Genomic DNA, 18,281 nt, shown 5'->3' with positions numbered 1-18,281 from the left:
CCTCGGACCACCCATAGTCCGTTCAATGACCATCTGATGAATATTGCACACAAAATGGCAGTTTCTGGCCAAATCCAATCTGATTGGTTGGCTTTACACAACTTCAATCCATCTGAAAACAAAGTTGTGTTAAGAAGGTACCAGGGATGATAAACTCAGCACTTTTGAGGAAGAACCACTCACTGAATTTGCCAGAGTTTGAAAAGCTAGCAGCATCAGGCACTTAGTAGCAAGGAAACTAGATACCCACAAGAAGATTTCTGAGTTATGTCTGTAAAAAAAAAATCTGTCAAATTTGCATTGAGGACCACTGCAGGAAGTCTAGCTACTCAAGACTAGGGACACATCGGAAAGAAAGAAAGGAAATAATTTGTTCAGGTGATCAGCTTAGAGCTCTCCTAGGGAGTGATAATTATTCGTTTACAGAAGCTGTAAGTGAAAATGGGACATTTGACTTGTGTTGACGGGTTAAGCTATGTTTAAACAGCTGTGGACTTAAGGTCTCTCGTTTCCTACCAAACAATAGGGACATTTATACAGCCTGTATTTCTGAGACAAAGTGAAATTTTTTTTTTGCTGTTTGAGCATCTGATTCGTTATTCATTTTGCAGATGCAGCTCCCCTCAGTAAATCTCAAGATTCTTTATTTATAGCAAATTAATTTATTCTCTTAGAGAACAATGCACAGTCTATACTTACACTCATCTATCTCCTGATTTTCAATTATGTGCAGAAATAATTCAGTCATTCATCCACGTGTGCTGTCATCATTTGAGTGACCGTGGCAACCAACAATCATGCCACGGTCGAGATCAAATTTTTTCCCCATTCTAATGGTTGATGTGAACATTAACGCTAGTTACGTATGTAACTGTGGTTCTGTGAATTCCGGATGACTGCCAGAGGCGGTGCTTAGCACTAGTGGATAATCACAGCAGTAGCCAGATAGGTCAAGAAAATGTATCAACAAAGTCATGTCATGATGCAGACTGAGCTGCAACGATAAAATACACAGCAGCTCGGTGCCCTGCCTCGGATCCCTTTCTCACGCATTCTGAATGACAAGGAACTCTGGCGGTCATCAGGAATTCACAGAACCACAGTTACATATGTAACTAGCGTTCTGTTTCATTCCTCCTGACCGTCAGAGGCGGTGTTTAGCACTAGTGGATGACACATACCAACACAGTCATGAGGAATGATTCACAAATTGCTGTAAAAGGACTTTCGGTAGAAAGGTTGTATTAGGACAGAGAATAACCCCTGTATTCTCTGGTAACCAGCGCAAACACAACTCACTCACGGAGAGTGCATGAAGCTCACCAACTCGTTTAGTGGAAGCAACAACCAACAGAAATGCTGTTTTCAAGGAAATCCACTTAAGATCTGCATCATTCTATGGTTCAAATGGTGGTGCACTTAGAAATACTAACACAAGTGGCAAGTCCCATACAGGAAAGGATCCACACAAACAGGTTTTAAACATCTTGCTCCCTTCAGGAAGCTGCAAACAAGGCTATGAAACCCCAAAAAGGAACCATTAACTGGTGCGTGATGTGCGGATATGGCAGCAACTTACACCTTTAAAGTAGAAGCTGCCTTGCTGTCATTTAATAGATGTAGCAAGAAGCTCAAGAATTTCGGTACATTACAATGAACCGGATCAATCCCTTGGTCTCCACTCTATGAAGAGAATTTTCTCCAAAGAGCAGCCGTGTTGAAGTAGCTCTGGCATTATTAATGGTATGGACTATTGCCAGTTCACAATCCACTAGCATTGGATTGGGCCCAGTGGCCAGACACAAAGCTGAAGGCGAACTGGATCCGAGTGTCAAACACGCCCGTTCATCTGAGAAAGGAGATCTCTCCTGATGGGAAGCTGCCATAGTTTGCCCTCTAACAGACTCAGAAGTAGAGGAAACCATGGTCTGGCTGGCCATTAAGGTACCACTAGAAGTACCCAGTGCTTGCAAAGGGATATTTTGTGTAATGTCTCCCACACCAGGGGAATAGGAGGAAATGCATACAACAGGCAGTTCGGCAACTCGTGAGACAGCGCATCCTGACCCAATGAGTGGTAATTTCTGATGCAAACAGATCCACTTCTGCCTTGCTGAACCGATGCCAGATCATCTGCACAACATCCGAGGGGAGCCTCCATTCTCCTGGTTGCAGCAGATCCCCGGATAGAGCATCTGCCACCCGATTGTTCGAACCTCGAAGATGAACTGCTCTTAATGACTCATGTCTGTACCAGAGCATGTGAGCGAAGCGGAGCGGTGTGACACTCCGCTCGATAACACGCTCCATGCACGTGCGCTCCGCTCAGCCACTCACGGCCCAAGCGGACGCTCCGCTCAAGTACATGCGGAGTACACACACATATATATATATATATATATATATATATATATATATATATATATATATATATATATATATATATACACTACCAGTCAAAAGTTTTGAAAACTTACTCATTCTTTATTATAATTTTTTTTTTTTTTCCACATTTTAGAATAATAGTAAAGTCATCAAAACTATGAAATAACATAAATGGAACTATGGGAATTATGTTGTGATTAAACAAATCTGTGTTATATTTTAGCATCTTCAAAGTAGTCACCCTTTGCCTAGAATTTGCAGACAGGTACTCTTGACATTTTCTCAACCAACTTCTTGAGGTATCACCCTGGGATGCTTTTTAAACAGTATTGATGGAGTTCCCATCTATGTTGGGCACTTATTGGTTGCTTTTCTTTATTATTTGGTCCAAGTCATCCATTTCAAAAACTTTTTTTTTTAATACAATTTTAGTTTTATAATGAAATAAATTAATATGGTGGCACAATTATATTTTTGCCAACAAAACTAATTTCAAACATTTAAGCATACACCTTCAGATCAAAAGATTTTTAAGATCATGAGAAACATTTCAGTATATACATATACACACACACATACATACCCATATACATGCATATACACATATATATACATATACACATATATGAATATATATACATACATATACATACATACATACATACATACATACACACACACATATGTAGTGCAAATCTAAATACAAATCGGTTATGTACAATGCATGGGAATTTAATGGCAATAATGAAAACATGGACTGGTACCAGGAAAAATATTGCATGTAAAAGTGAAATTCATAATTGTTTTTCAGTTGTCTCCATGGAATGATTATACTGTAGATTTGATACATTAATAGGTTTCTGATTTAATGCTGTCAGAGTTTGGGTCTGTAAATTAAAATGAGCAATTTATCATCCTAATTTTGTGTTCAGTTTTAAAGGGTGTATTGAGTTATCCAGGAAAGAGCAGTGAATGTTTTTCTCTTTTTCAGTGTTGTTGCTTTATTAATATTCCCTACAATTTTATATGTACAAATCATATGCAATCTAAAGGACTGTGGTTATTTATATAATAATTATTATATTAGAAAATACCATGTGCCCCCTTTGTTTTTCCTTGGTATTTTTAAAGCATTATAAAGTGAATATGGACTTTATATGCATCAAACGATCATGTCTTGTGCATGCACTCTTTATATGTACAGCAAGGTTTAACCATGGATTTAACAAATAAAAAATATTTGTCCTGCATAAAGTGAGATTTGTTTTCCAATATATATATTATGTTTAATGATCCCCAAACAAATAAAAAATATTTAATTCACAAATGACACTGCCTACACAGGTTTTTTTTTTCTAATGTACAATCATTTATATGAATGCATGCAGCAAGCGATGTCGGAAGATGTTATCTGCAACCACTAATCTAGAATAATTTTTTACGTTTCACTTCTCGTTAAGGTGTGGGTTTGGCTTTGGGAAACTGACCAGCAGTTATGTGCCACTTTATCCCGAAGCAGAAATCGAAAGCAACAGTTGGTCGATTAAGTGAGATAATTCTGCAATGAAATTCTCTATGCGAGAGCAAATATCTTTACTAATCAAATGCTCAATTGTACAATGGAGGCGTGAAAGCAGAATGCTCCGCCTGCAAATTAGGACACACTGATCTGCAAGATCATACATGTTTATTGGTTTTGTGTGTGTATAAGCCGGGATTCAAGGCAAAATGCTTTGCCAATATACAGTATTATTAAGCTTACATATTCAATTGAGGGTGCTCTAACGTTCGCAACCCCGCAGAACCCCGCAGAACCGGGCTTGCATCTAGCTGGCAGCTGCACTAACATGATGGCAAAACAACAAGATACATTACTTATCTATTAATTTATTATCGAATAGTAGTGTAGCATACTAGCTCACCTTTTGCTGCACTACATCGCGTAGCACATCCTCATGCTCTCTGGCAATGTGACGCGTACGATTTCAAAAGGAATATTTGCTAAGTCTCACCACACTCCCTTTCAATTTCTTCATTCTTAGCTTTGATTAATACTTTGCATTTATTTAGGTTATAAGGTTTGCAACTTCACTAAAACAATGTTAGAGCTCCATAACCTCAGGCCTATTGCTTATTTAGCAGATTCCCAAACCAGCATATCACGAGGGGTGGGGGGGGGGGGGGGGGGGGTGGAGGTTGTTGACATGGTCCCCCCTGAGGCTGATGGTGGTGTGGCGATGGTGAGCTGGAGGCATTCTAAAAATAGGCGTGGGATCTGTGTCAGTTGTCATGAAGTTTCTGACAACTTCATTCTCTTCTCCAATACCTCAGAGACATTAGGGCCAAACTGATGTCCTGGAACAATTGGAACAAGTTCCTTCAGGGTCCTTTTACAATCTTCAGGCAGCCTAGCCTGAGCAAGCCACACCTGATTTTGTTATAACAATGCAAAAAGCACTTACCAATTTGCTTCAAGTGAAAATCAGTCCTCCTTTCCTGTTTAATTAATCAATCGCACGATCATGCAGAACATCTCAGGTTTTTAAATCCATAAGGGTCTCTTTCTCAATGGTCATGTGGCAGTGACTGCCAACTCGTCAGCAAGATCTCGCGCTCTTCGCTTTCAAATTATGTACATCACTTAAAGCGTGATTGCATCACTCAAGGCCAGCTAGAAGGCCTGGACTGGGACATATCCTAAAGACCACACCCACCAAGAACAAATAAATTAATCTGATTTGCTGATGAATCTGACAGTCTGACTTTAGATGCCTATTCACTGCAGTGTTGAGGGATTCTTCAGAAATTCTGAAGGCCTAACTGGGTGGAGCTCAGACTAATGCGCTGCTTCGGCTAAAGAGCATGGCTTCAGCATTCGATTTGTGAAACATTTGTCACACTTTGCTTGTAAGCATCGAGGGATAAATTCTGATTGAATAATCTTTTTGTTTTTTGCTATTCGTTTGTAAATGAATAAGGAGAGAAAAGCAATTGTAAATTCATAGGCAAAAAGGTCAATGAGAATGAAAGGATGAAAAAATATTTATTTATTAGGCATTTTATGCCAGCAGAGAAGGCTTTGCTGGCCCTGAGAAATCACCACTGGGTAGCATACTACAGTGCAAGCACGGGGCCTCCCGTAAATGTTGAACCCCTAATCAAGATGGGTAGCGATGGTGTCCATCATCAGGGAGAAGTATATTCGGAAACAGTTTACAACGAGATGGAAAGCTGGTGACGAGAGAGCCGTGTGCCATGATTCAGCCTAATAATATGTGCCCTCGGTTTGGACCGTAGGGAATCACAAAACATCCGTGATTATAACAGCAAGCTCGGAGACTTGAACAACCAGCATGTTCAGTTTCTACTATTATTGAGACACCAGAGCCCTCTCTAAGTACAGAGGAGATGACTGTACTGTTTAATTCTACATGCCTGGACATTATGAATGTCGGTTCCCCACTTAGAAATAACGTCACAAATCTCAACCTCAACCATGGTTCAATAATGAGACACATGCTCTTAGGCAGATCTGTAGGAAAGCTGAACGCCGGTGGAAGAGAGACAAGCTTCAGATTTCTTATGAAATGTTAAGAGACTCACTTAATAATTATCAGCATGCAGCAAAAGCTGCAAGAACAAAATACTTCTCAGTCTTAATAAATAGAAATGCTCACTGCCCAAAAGTCCTTACATTCAACTCCAAATGCCTGTGAAGACTTTTTAAACTTTTTTTGTAAATAAGATTGATCTTATCAGATCACACATTACTTCCTCTAATATTGAATTACCGTCTCCCATCTCAAGTTCTTTGATTAATGGTATTGTCCCGTCCTGTTTTAAACAAGCAGCGGTTCATCCTTTAATAAAAAAAAAACAGGTCTTGACCCCACAGTTCTGGAACATTTTCGTCCAATCTCAAAATTACAATTTTTATCAAAAGTGTTAGAGAAGGTTGTTTTATCTCAAATCACCCCTTTTTTTTTTTTTTTTTTTTACAAGAAAATGACATCCTAGACATATTCCAGTCTTGATTTAGAGCTGGTCACAGCACAGAGACTGCCCTGTTAAAAGTTACAAATGATTTATTAATAGCTGTTGATTCTGGGATGGCTGTAGTGTTAATTATGTTAGACCTCAGTGCAGCATTCGACACTGTAGATCACTCAATTCTCTTGGACCACATGGAGTGTGATAATGGCATCCGAGGGACTGCACTGAAGTGGTTTGATGATAGGTCATTTTCTGTGAACAATGGAATCTATTGTTCCTCCTCTGTTACCCTGAAATATGGCCTCCCTCAAGGCTCTGTCTTGGGCCCAATTCTGTTTTCATTATACATACGACCTCTTGGATCTTTTTGCCACCGACATGTCATTTCTTATCATATTTATGCAGACAACACACAGCTGTACCTACCTCTGAAAATTGGGAATGATCAGTCCCTTAAGTCTCTGATGGTCTGTCAGGAAGAGGTTAAAAGCTGGTTGTCTAATAATTTTCTCCAGCTAAATGAAAACAAGTTAGAGATTATTATATTTGGGCCTCCTAAATATACTGAGAGGATAGCCAGTATCCTTGCTTCCTTGGCGATAACGGTGAAAGATAAGGTGAGAAATCTCGGTGTCATAATTGATTCGGCACTTAGCTTTGAGAATCAGGTAAATTCTGTTGTTAAAAACAGCTTTTACCAGCTCAGAATGATCTCTAGGCTAAAACCCTTGCTTAGTTTTAAAGATTTAGAGACAATTGTTCATGCTTTTATTACCTCAAGACTAGACTATTGTAACTTTCTCTATGCAGGGGTCTGTCAGCGGCAACTGTCCCGTCTGCAACTCATGAAGAATGCTGTAGCCAAGCTACTGACTGGCACTAAAAAAAGGGAGCATATTACTCTTGTGCTATCCTCTCTTCACTGGCTTCAGAACTGATTTTAAAATTGTATTACTGGTTTTTAAAGCACTACACAGTCTGTCTCCTCAGTATATTAGTGATCTCCTAAGCCACCACAAATCTTCTAGGCTACTGAGATCTTCAAACCAAATCCTGTTGGCTGTCCCTCGGTTCAAGCAAAAATCTAAGGGGGAATCGAGCTTTTCCAGTAATTGCCCCTAAACTATGGAATAATTTTCCCCTTCATATTCGTTTGGCCCCATCTGTTGAGGTCTTCAAATCTCAATTGAAAACTTATCTCTTTTCTCTTGCTTTTGAATCTAGGGAATCTTAAACTGGAGGTATATGCACATACACTGTCCTTTTTAATACATAGTCTTTCCTGTTGAATTTATATTGTTTATACAGTATGTATGTTATGTGTGGTGATGTTTCCATCATTCTTAATCTCTTAACTGTTTCTAGACTCTTGATTGTGAAGCAGTTTGGTCAACAAAGTTGTTTTTAAATGGGCTATATAAAAATACATTGAATTGAACCAAATATTATCTTAGGATAGAACCGAAAGATAGTCTATGACAAGCAGCTTGAGCGCATAAGAGAATCAAGTTGGCCATCGGATAGCACCGAGTGGCACTAATGACACGACAGTTATACACAATATTAACTATACTGTACAGAAGTGAAAAATAATAATAATAACAATTGTACCGTAACCTAAGCGCAGTCACACACCAGCCACCAGATAGTACCGTGAAGCACAAGGTGTTGCCGACACTAACAATCAGTATAAAATAAATGCACTCACGTATTACGTAATATGAGAAATCCGTCCAGATGATGGTGTAGAGCGTGCTGTCACAGCTCGAGAGGGCGAATCCTTGCAACTCGGGTAAACGGCACTGAACAGCTTGGAGAAGACAACGACCTATCATATAGCAAGAAAATGAAAGAGGCAGGGCACCGAGCTGCTGTGGATTTTATCCTTGTGGCTCGGTCTGCGTCATGACATGATTTTGTTGATACATTTTCTCGACCTATCTGGCTGGTGCTGCGATTATCCACTAGTGCTAAGCACCACCTCTGGCGGTCAGGAGGAATGAAACAGAACTGAAGCTCCTGACCCATATCTGCATGATTTTATGCATTGCACTGCTGCCTCACTGCTGATTAGATAATTGCATGAATAAGTAGGTGTACCGGTGTTCCTAATAAAGTGCTGAGTGAGTGTATATTGTGTCTGTATCTTCTCAGGTGGGCGAGGCCTGCGTTTGATGCATGCTGCAAGTGAAGATGCAGGGAGATACACCTGCATTGTGTCCAACTCTGCTGGAGAGGAAAGGAAGAACTTCGACCTCAACGTCCTGGGTAACACAATGCTGTACATGGGACAGTTTTGCAACTTAGGCTCTTTTCCAAAACCTAGTTAGCTGCCTCACTGACTATGTTTACATGGACACCAGAAAGCGGCTTATTTTAAGAAGGTGGTGTTCCTGTTGACATGCACTGTATAAACGGCGTACTCTTTACTCCTGTATTCATGCTGCTCTGTCAGTAATGAGCTTTCTCCACAACAATGTAATTACCCCGCAACACTTGTGTAAATAACAAACATGGCATCCGAGGAAGACTTTTCTATTTCATTCTCCGTTGCTTCGCTTTATTTCCAGATATACCAGAGTATTTGTTATGTTTTTTCCTTAACGTTCTTTCATGACCTGTAGCGGATGCTGCAAACGTGAGGGACAATCGATATTTTATACTGGTGTGTATAAATGGTATAGTTTATAGTGTATGTGCTTTTCCCACTGTACTTCCAGAAATGTTTAATTCTTTCTGCTGTACTGACTTGTTGTTGGGTTTTGTTGAAGTGACTAATTTGAAGTGGTCTGCGTAAAAAAAAATTAATAATAATAATTGACTCTGTCTACAGTTTTTGATGGAAATGTTCATTAACCTCATCACAATGCATTCTGGAATTGCCTTTTTTTGAGAAGTATCTATGCATGCTACCTTAGAGTCTGGCCAAAAAGAGGTGTCTTAGAAGGCAGCATAGTTGTGGTGCCTGCTTAAAACAGCCTTTGCATTGGGAGTGCACCTATGATGCCTTAAAATGTTGCCTAAGCAGCTCACAAGACTTTGAAACAAAGCTTTACTTTCATCGTAAACTAAAAAATCTGTAAATCTTTGTTCTGTTGACTTCAGTACCGCCCAGCATTGTAAACGAAGGCACAGTGGAGGACGTGAAGGTGAAAGAGAGACAGAATGTCATCTTGGCCTGTGAAGTCACTGGTAGGTGACACAAACCACAGGCCAACATAAATATGCGGACAACATGGGCTCTCTAATTCCTCTATGTTTATGTCTTACCTTTTATAAACCAATTTTTTGGTTTATCAAGGTAATCCGGTCCCAGAGGTTACATGGCTGAAGGATGGGCAGCCTTTGGCTAGAGGTGCAAGGCTGCAGTTGATGTCAAATAGCCATTTCCTGCAGATCAGTGGATCTCAGGTGGCCGACACAGGCAGGTATAGCTGTTTGGCCTCTAACAGCGCTGGAGACAGGACCAGACACTTCAACCTCAATGTGTTAGGTATATTTGTGTGGCAACATTAAATTGTGTCTCCAGTGATTTTTTGCTACTACATTTTAACCCTATGAATTTTTCTGTGACCAGTCTCTCCCACTATCGCTGGTTCTGGTTCAGAAGGCTCTGCTGAAGAGGTTACTGTGACTTTGAACAGTCCCACCTCTCTTGTGTGCGAAGCTCAGTCATACCCCCCTGCCATCATCACCTGGCTCAAAGACGGCACACCCTTCGAATCCAGCCGAAATGTTAGGGTACTTCCAGGTCAGATCTCAACAATTCCAACTTGCACTGTTCTACTGTCAGCTGTTTAAATGGGATCTCTTTAAGCTACATTATTACTTATTGGTATGCTTAATATGTCTTAGTTCCTTCTTTAGAATTTTGATTGGAACTTTAAAAGGTGCAGTAATAACCTGACTACACTAACACACATTAACAGTTTAGGAACAGTTCTTATCCGACCAGCTCAATGATGCATCTGTCATCAGGTGGCCGCACTTTACAGATCATGAATGCGAAGGAAGAGGATGCTGGGAGATATACATGTGTGGCGACTAACGAGGCTGGGGAGACTCTTAAGAACTATGAGGTCAAAGTTTTCGGTGCGTGTGAGAGCTGAACTACTTACACCACATCGCCACCTGTTGGCGTAGAGGAATAGAACATCTACGTGTGAGTTCTTTGTAACCTGTGTGTAAATGTCCCTTTGCTGCAGTCCCTCCAGTTATCAATAAAAATGACATTCCAGGAGAGGGTCTGGCCCCTAAAGAGGTGAAAATCAAGGTTAACAACACTCTTACACTGGAATGTGAGGCTCAGGCTATCCCGGAACCAACATTAGTGTGGTACAAGGATGGCCAGGTGAGAAACACAAATCTCAAAAGATGCAAACTATTGTTTGGTATACTGCTTTGATTTTTTTTTTGTTTTTACTCTGCTGTGTTTCTCTCTGTCCATAGATCCTGAAAGCAGACGGTCACCTCACTTTTACAGCTAATGGTCGGATAATTCAAATTAAACACACTCAGGTTTCTGATACAGGTCGTTACACCTGTGTAGCCAGCAACATCGCTGGAGAAGATGAGAAGGACTTTGATGTAAACATACAAGGTGAACAAGGTTAACAAGCTTTAGTCAGTCAGTGTTAGTATATCATAGTGAGAAGCTTCACATACTTTCCTTTAAATTCATCCTTTAAGAAGGATATTTCTCTTTAAAAGCCGCTTTAGCTGATTGGCTTATTAACTGAATGGCTATGGCCAGGTGTTACCAAACCAAGAGTACACCATTTATCAGTTGGTTTCTAAACCTTTTATCTATGGATTGTTAAAGTTGTCTTTAGGCTTCATCTCTATTCTTTATCTCAATACTTAAATCCTGCCTGTATCTCAGTTCCCCCTAGTTTCCAAGGCTCTGGAGACCCCAGCCCTGGTAATAATGGAGACGTGAGGGATGTCATTCTTAATAATCCCATCTCCCTGTACTGCGAGACCAATGCTGTCCCCCCTCCTGTACTCACCTGGTATAAAGATGGACGCCTGCTGTCCTCTAATGATAAAGTACTCATCCTGCCTGGTGAGAGATTTTGATAACTGGTAGTTACATTTTGATATGTCATGGCAAAATAATTTGCTAAATATGCTGTGTCCTTGTCATTGTGCCTCCTTGTATAAGAGCTGTATAAGGATGTTGTGCCTTTTTAATTCTCACACAGGTGGAAGAGTCCTCCAGATCCCTCGGACCCAGGCAGAAGATTCTGGGAGATACACCTGTGTGGCTGTTAATGAGGCTGGAGAAGACTCAGTTCAATATGATGTCAGAGTGTTGTGTGAGTCCAACCTGAATATGGAATTTATATGCAACCTGAATATTAGCCTTTTTTCTTAATTGCTAAAGGGTTTACATAGGTGCATATTTTATCTTTGTGTCTTGATTGTGATAGTGCCCCCCTCGATTCGTGGAGCTAATAGTGACCTGCCTGATGAGGTCACAGTGCTGGTTAACAAGACCACAATACTGGAGTGTCAGGTGGATGGAAGCCCCACCCCTAAAATCAGCTGGATCAAAGACAGTCAACCCCTGACACCAGACAACACACATAAACTTTTTTACAATGGCAGGACACTGCAGGTGAGAGACAGATATATTTCACAAGAACACTGCAATATAACTTTGACTTTTCAATATTTTCTAGTAAAGGGATAGTTCACCCAAAAAATAAAATTCTCTCATTATTTACTCACCTTCATATGGTTTCAAACCTATATGACTTCCTTTTTTCCCTGGACACAAAAGGAGAAATTCTGATGGAAGTATACTTCATAAGTGGTATGCATTTGTATGTGTGTTACAGATTTTGAATGCACAGGTGATAGATACAGGACGTTATGTGTGTGTGGCTCAAAATCTAGCCGGAATAGCAGAGAAATACTTTAACCTCCACATACACGGTGAGTTTATCTTGGAGTAAGGCCTGTTAAGAAATGCAGGTCGAAAAAGTGATTCCCCTATTCCTACGGGTATATCTGTGTTACTGTTTTTAATTAATCATTAATGGAAAAGCATTTTACTCTTTATATTTTGGTGAATGTGACATGCTGAATAACTAATTAAGCATAAATGCATAATTGCTGATATCATGGTTGTATTTGTTGTCAGTGACTCCTTTTATTGTGGGCATCAGAGAGGAGAATGTGACAGTGGTGCTGAATAACTTCATCTCTCTGAGCTGTGAGGCCACTGGACTTCCGCCTCCCACCCTCAGCTGGTTCAAAGACGGGAGACTAATACAGGCCAGCACCAGTGCACTCATAATGCCTGGTACACACACGTTATATGGGGACTACATAGTTTACACTGGATACATGTTACACATTTGTTGCCCTTTCTCCACTCTGTCTCTTACGCTAGTTCTGTCTCTCTCTATCTAGGTGGTCGTACTCTCCAGATCCTGAAGGCAAAGATGTCTGATGGTGGGAAATACAGCTGTGTGGCGATCAACCAAGCAGGAGAGGCCCAAAAACTAATTTATCTTACAGTTTATGGTTAGAATGTGTTTGCATGTGCATATATGTACAATGATTGTGTTTTATATTTGCTTGTTATAAAAACTGGAATAAAGCTTTAGAATATTTGTTTGGATCAGTTATATTCTTTTGTTGAATACACCTATAAATGCAGGTCCTCTATAGTCCTAAAATTACAGAATGTTAGGTAGAGTGAGAATAAATTTTGTTTTGTTGCATTTTACATTGGTGCCATGGATTGTAATGTCAATTTGTTCACCACAAAGCAATGCCTACTGTAGAAACTCACATTGACCTAAATTACTAATCTTTGATCTTTTCAGTGCCTCCCAGTATTAAACAGAGCAGTGGGGATTCTCCAGTGATGTTAAACATGCGTGCAGGCAAATATATCACTCTGGAGTGTGAATCTAATGCTGTGCCTCCACCCATCATTACTTGGTACAAGAACGGACGCCCCATCACTGAAACTGCCAACCTGCGAATACTAGCTGATGGACAAATGCTGGAACTGAAAGAAACAGAGGTATGTTTAACCCATAAATGCATGGCAATTTCACCAGACACTCTTACTTATTTGGGTCTTTAGAGACCTGTCACTTACATTGTTCTACAAAATGCCCAGATAGTTACATTTTCAAAATATATTCTGATGTTTTATTTTTCATATATCAAAGAGAAAATGCAACAAATCAGGACAAATCTAGACCACAATTAATTACTTTCACGCTAAAATTTGCTGAGATGCAACTGGCTGTCAAAAACATATTGAGCTACACATAACACATAAGATACACATAAGCTACTCATAAGCTACACAAGTAATTTCTAAGGCACTTATTGAGTCTAAATAGATGCACAACTTGCATCATTTCAGTAGTACACCCAAATTTCAATTGCCTAATCATACTGTTCATGTGTTGTACTTGCTATAGTTTACTTCCATGTTGTTCCTTCATCGAATAGCAAAGTCAAATGTAAATCAAGTCAATCACTGAAACAACAGTGTCACCTTGAGTAAGAAATAAAAAAAATTATATGTATGTGTACATGCATATGGAACACTGATAAATGACCGTTGTTAACTCATTGTTGCACAGAAAATCAATGTGATATAGTATTTATTTGTATGAATATAGTACTTATTCCTCTTGTAATAAACAAATAAATAGATATCCTGTGATAGTAAACTTATATAGATATGAAATAATCGTAAAAATATAACTTAATGGAAGTGAAAAACATACATACCTAGGGTCTCTAATGACCCTATACACTTTTGGTACTTAAACCATTATAAAAAAAAAAATTGGTTTTATTTTTTTATTTTGCAATTTTTATATATTTTTTGTATAACACTATTTATAAGTGAGAGATTGAGGAATAATAAAGAGGTGTGGGCACAACTCCAAAAAATGGATGAGGTACAGGGGGCGTACCTCACGGGTCACTAAAGATCCAAGTTATGAGTTTAAGGGTTAAATAAATGAGTAGGTGCTAGCTTTCGATGGGATGGAATGAGCAGTTGAAAAAAAAGCATATGATTGCTAGAAAAGTAGCTTTATTTCAGAATGCATGTATAATTTCATCTGCACTACCACTCTTTCTGTCTGTCAGGTGTCCGATACAGGCCGGTATGTCTGTAAGGCCACAAATGTAGCAGGTCAAGTAGATAAGAACTTCCATCTCAACATTCATGGTGAGAAATGACAGAAACTGTAACTTAAGTTTGTGATGCAAAGTTTGTTTTGATTTGTGTTGTGGCCTAAAGGTTAGTTTGAGCCTAACAGAAATGAAACCTTTGTGCAGTTCCCCCACAGCTGGATGGCCCAGCAGTGGAGCGTGTGGTGGAAACCATCAGCAATCCCGTCACCTTTGCTTGTGATGCCACGGGAATCCCCCCTCCCTCCCTCACCTGGTTAAAGAACGGCAGAGTTATTGGTGAGATAAAAAATTTACAGAACACTTACTATACATGTAGGCTTTACATTTGACTATCACATTTTAAACCTAACGTATGCTCAAGTTTTTGTTTTCTTTCTAGAGAACTCTGAGTCCCTGGAGATGCATGTCCTGTCCGGGGGCAGTAAGCTGCAGATTGCCCGCTCACAGTTATCTGACAGCGGCACTTACACCTGTGTGGCATCCAATGTGGAAGGCAAGGCCCACAAGAACTACCATCTTACAATACAAGGTACAGAAACATGAACAAACAAACAAACATACAGAACAGAGCACACTACCACATGCTGAAATAACATTTTCTAAAATTGAAATGTCCTAAATGATGACATTTTAATTTTCTAAAAAGCATATGCTTTTGTTTTAACTGCTCATTCGTTCCCATCGAGCTATAACTTTAACATTTGTATCTGCTGTTATCAGATATTTACCATCTGTTTTGTGTGTTCTTTAGTCCCACCCAACATCGCAGGTTCTGAGTTACCTAGCGAGGTGAGTGTTTTGCTGAACGACAGCATCCAGTTGGTGTGCCGTGCCATAGGAACTCCAACTCCTGAGATCCAGTGGCTGAAGGATGGAAAGACACTTAGCAGAACTGCCCAGAATATCAAGTGAGATCTTTGTCTGCTTCTTGAAGCTCAAGATTATGCTGTTAATTTGAGTCTGTTTTTAATCTATTAAATATGACGAGAAAATGGATGCTAGGAAATAACATACAGTATCTACAATAAATAGTCAAACTTCTATTGTGTTGTTCTCACTAGTTGGATGCAACAACAAATGATGAGTGAATCTCTCTGGATCACATCATTTCTTTTGGTCATGTCCTACTAAAAATAAATCAGGAACCGTTAGTGTATTATACGTACTTTTTGAAAGACATGTTTTTAAATTGTATTAAATGTATGAGAGTTAAATCAGTCTTATTACTTACTGGTTGTTTAAATGAAAGTAAAAATACACATTTAACAAAAACAGTTTTGTTGTAACGCATGGCATTTTAGTATAAAAAAATAAAAATGTGTTGCAAAAATAGAATTGGGTATTATTTTGAATGTTGTGAAGCCCAAATTGTGGGATGCTGTGCCTCATTGCAAAAACAGAATCCTGAAGCAGAAGGTTTGGTGACAATACAAGTCAGTAAATTCTTTTTTTTTTTTTTTTTGCCACGCCTTCAGAATCAGTCCTGATGGCAGCACACTGACTGTGACAGCAGTCAACACATCAGACAGTGGGAAATACACTTGTGTGGCCACCAGTCAGGCTGGAGAGGAAGACAAAATATTCAATCTAAATGTATATGGTAAGTTTTATCTTTACAGGTTTCTTCGCTGCAATAGGTGGAATTTTGTTACAACTGTAGAATGCATCCAAACCCAACAGTAGTATTTTTCTGATAGTTGCATGTCCTGTTCCCAGTTCCTCCTCTGATCCAGGGGAACGGGCCTGCTGCCAAGGAACTGACTGTGGTGCTGGACAGCTCAATAAATATTGAATGTGTAGCAAGTGGTTCTCCGCCTCCACAGCTCAACTGGCTAAGGAACGGTTTGCCGCTGCCAGTGTCCTCTCAGATCCGCTTGCTGTCTGCGGGCCAGGTCCTCCGGTAAGAGATCATACACGCTCAAAACATGATGACAGTTTTTAAAATCATAATACTTAATGCCAGACATCTCATTGTAATTCTACATGTTTGATTGCCATTTTCTGTGATAGAATTGCCCATGCACAGGTTTCAGATGGAGGCACCTATACATGTGTGGCCTCCAACAGAGCCGGAGTGGACAACAGACACTACAACCTAGAGGTGTATGGTGAGTTAACCTTTCTGTGTGTACTATGCAGGTCTTGAGATTTATTTAAATTTAGATGCATTTACTGTGAAATTATTCTGCCCTAATCATTTTACTAACATATTATATATATTTTAATGTTTTGTATTACTAAATCCATGCATACTAAATCATTTAATTTACTGTGCCATTGTTCTCAGTTCTGCCCAGTTTGGATGGGGCGGGAAGCACAGAGGAAGTGACAGTTGTGAGAGGAAATACGGCCACTTTCATCTGCATCGCAGATGGGACACCCAGCCCTACCATTACTTGGCTGAGAAATGGTGCAGCACTGCCTAAAGATGCTCACCTGTCGCTCCTTAACCAAAATGGCACTCTGCAGCTTTCCTTTGTGAGAGTCAACCACACTGGAAGCTACACCTGCACCGCACATAACCACGCTGGAGCCGCAAGCCGCCACTTCAGCCTCAAAGTACTGGGTGAGAGATAGAGTCTGAGAGATATACTGTATCAACAAGATAAAATTCACAACTTTGTCTCATTGACATCGATCCCCTCTCTCAGACCCACCACGGATCAATGGCTCTGGTGTGCCCACTGAGGTCTCTGTGGTTGTAAACCATATCTTATCACTGGTGTGTGATGCTAAGGGCATACCTGTGCCCACTCTCACCTGGCTGAAGGATGGACGACCACTGCCTCAGACAGACAGCATACGGCTCCTCAGAGATGGAGAGGTGCTCAGAGTTGCTTCTGCTCAGGTAAGACAGATAACTTAAAAAAGAACTAAAGATGTAATGTAAAAAGAGGCAGTAGCATTCTTGTTCCCATCTTTTCTAATGCATGTCCCATATCCCATGCTGCACAATGTAACACAAGTAGGACATGTTCCTTTATCAACATTTGTTGTTTCTAGAACAATATTTTTACGAACCAATCAGCCTTGACCCTAACCAGAGCTAAATCAGAGCTTTGATTGGTTGATTGGAATAATGTTCCAGGAACAACAAAAGATGTTGATCGAGAAACACTACATGGCCAAAATATGTAGACCACCAAACATGTACACTCATTGAGTACTTTATTAGTAACACCTGTACACCTACATATTTATGTGATTATCTAATCAGCCAAACATGTGGCAGCAGTGCAATGCATAAAATCAACCATATATGGGTCAGGAGCTTCAGTTAATGTTCACATCAACCATCAGAATGGGGAAAAATTTGATTTCAGTGATTTCGACCGTGGCATGATTGTTGGTGCCAGGCAGGCTGGATTGAGTATTTCTGTAACTGCTGATTTCCTGGGATTTTCACGCACAACAGTCTCTAGAGTTTACGCAGAATGGTGCCAAAAACAAAAAACATGCAGTGAGCGGCAGTTCTGCAGATGGAAATGCTTTGTTGATGAGAGAGATCAACGGAGAATGCCCTGACTGTTTCGAGCTGACAGAAAGGCTACGGTAACTCAGATAACCAGAATAGCATCACAGAATGCACAACACGTTGAACCTCGAGGCGGATAGCATACAATAGCAGAAGACCACGTCAGGCACTTTATTAGGACCATAGTGTTCCTAATACAATGCTCAGTGAGTGTATGTGCCTGTTGAACATTTAATTTCAAAACAAT

The 18,281-nt window shown here is 39.9% G+C and overlaps 1 protein-coding gene across 5 annotated transcripts in view; it reads left to right on the top strand.

The window, feature by feature from the left end:
• Positions 1–18,281, top strand: part of LOC127456753 (hemicentin-1-like) — a 145,180-nt gene that overhangs the window by 89,302 nt on the left and 37,597 nt on the right. For all 5 annotated transcript variants that reach the window (XR_007899882.1, XM_051725314.1, XM_051725312.1 and 2 more), the window contains exons 47-69: positions 8,533–8,646; positions 9,484–9,570; positions 9,680–9,871; positions 9,956–10,129; positions 10,357–10,470; positions 10,584–10,729; positions 10,828–10,978; positions 11,261–11,443; positions 11,583–11,696; positions 11,811–11,998; positions 12,222–12,318; positions 12,527–12,688; positions 12,799–12,912; positions 13,218–13,420; positions 14,512–14,593; positions 14,704–14,835; positions 14,939–15,088; positions 15,311–15,467; positions 16,035–16,159; positions 16,276–16,459; positions 16,570–16,667; positions 16,847–17,125; positions 17,211–17,407. Coding sequence is in view for 4 of the 5 variants with exons in the window: in XM_051725314.1 (XP_051581274.1) it covers positions 8,533–8,646; positions 9,484–9,570; positions 9,680–9,871; positions 9,956–10,129; positions 10,357–10,470; positions 10,584–10,729; positions 10,828–10,978; positions 11,261–11,443; positions 11,583–11,696; positions 11,811–11,998; positions 12,222–12,318; positions 12,527–12,688; positions 12,799–12,912; positions 13,218–13,420; positions 14,512–14,593; positions 14,704–14,835; positions 14,939–15,088; positions 15,311–15,467; positions 16,035–16,159; positions 16,276–16,459; positions 16,570–16,667; positions 16,847–17,125; positions 17,211–17,407 (3,443 nt within the window). In the remaining variant the exon portion in view is untranslated. The remainder of the gene's footprint in view (positions 1–8,532; positions 8,647–9,483; positions 9,571–9,679; positions 9,872–9,955; positions 10,130–10,356; positions 10,471–10,583; positions 10,730–10,827; positions 10,979–11,260; positions 11,444–11,582; positions 11,697–11,810; positions 11,999–12,221; positions 12,319–12,526; positions 12,689–12,798; positions 12,913–13,217; positions 13,421–14,511; positions 14,594–14,703; positions 14,836–14,938; positions 15,089–15,310; positions 15,468–16,034; positions 16,160–16,275; positions 16,460–16,569; positions 16,668–16,846; positions 17,126–17,210; positions 17,408–18,281) is intronic.

The sequence above is a fragment of the Myxocyprinus asiaticus genome, chromosome 19 (assembly GCF_019703515.2).
Source record: "Myxocyprinus asiaticus isolate MX2 ecotype Aquarium Trade chromosome 19, UBuf_Myxa_2, whole genome shotgun sequence".
Classification (NCBI taxonomy): Eukaryota; Metazoa; Chordata; class Actinopteri; order Cypriniformes; family Catostomidae; genus Myxocyprinus; species Myxocyprinus asiaticus.
Note: the sequence above shows the minus strand (reverse complement) of the source record. Positions and strands in the feature narration are given on the sequence as shown.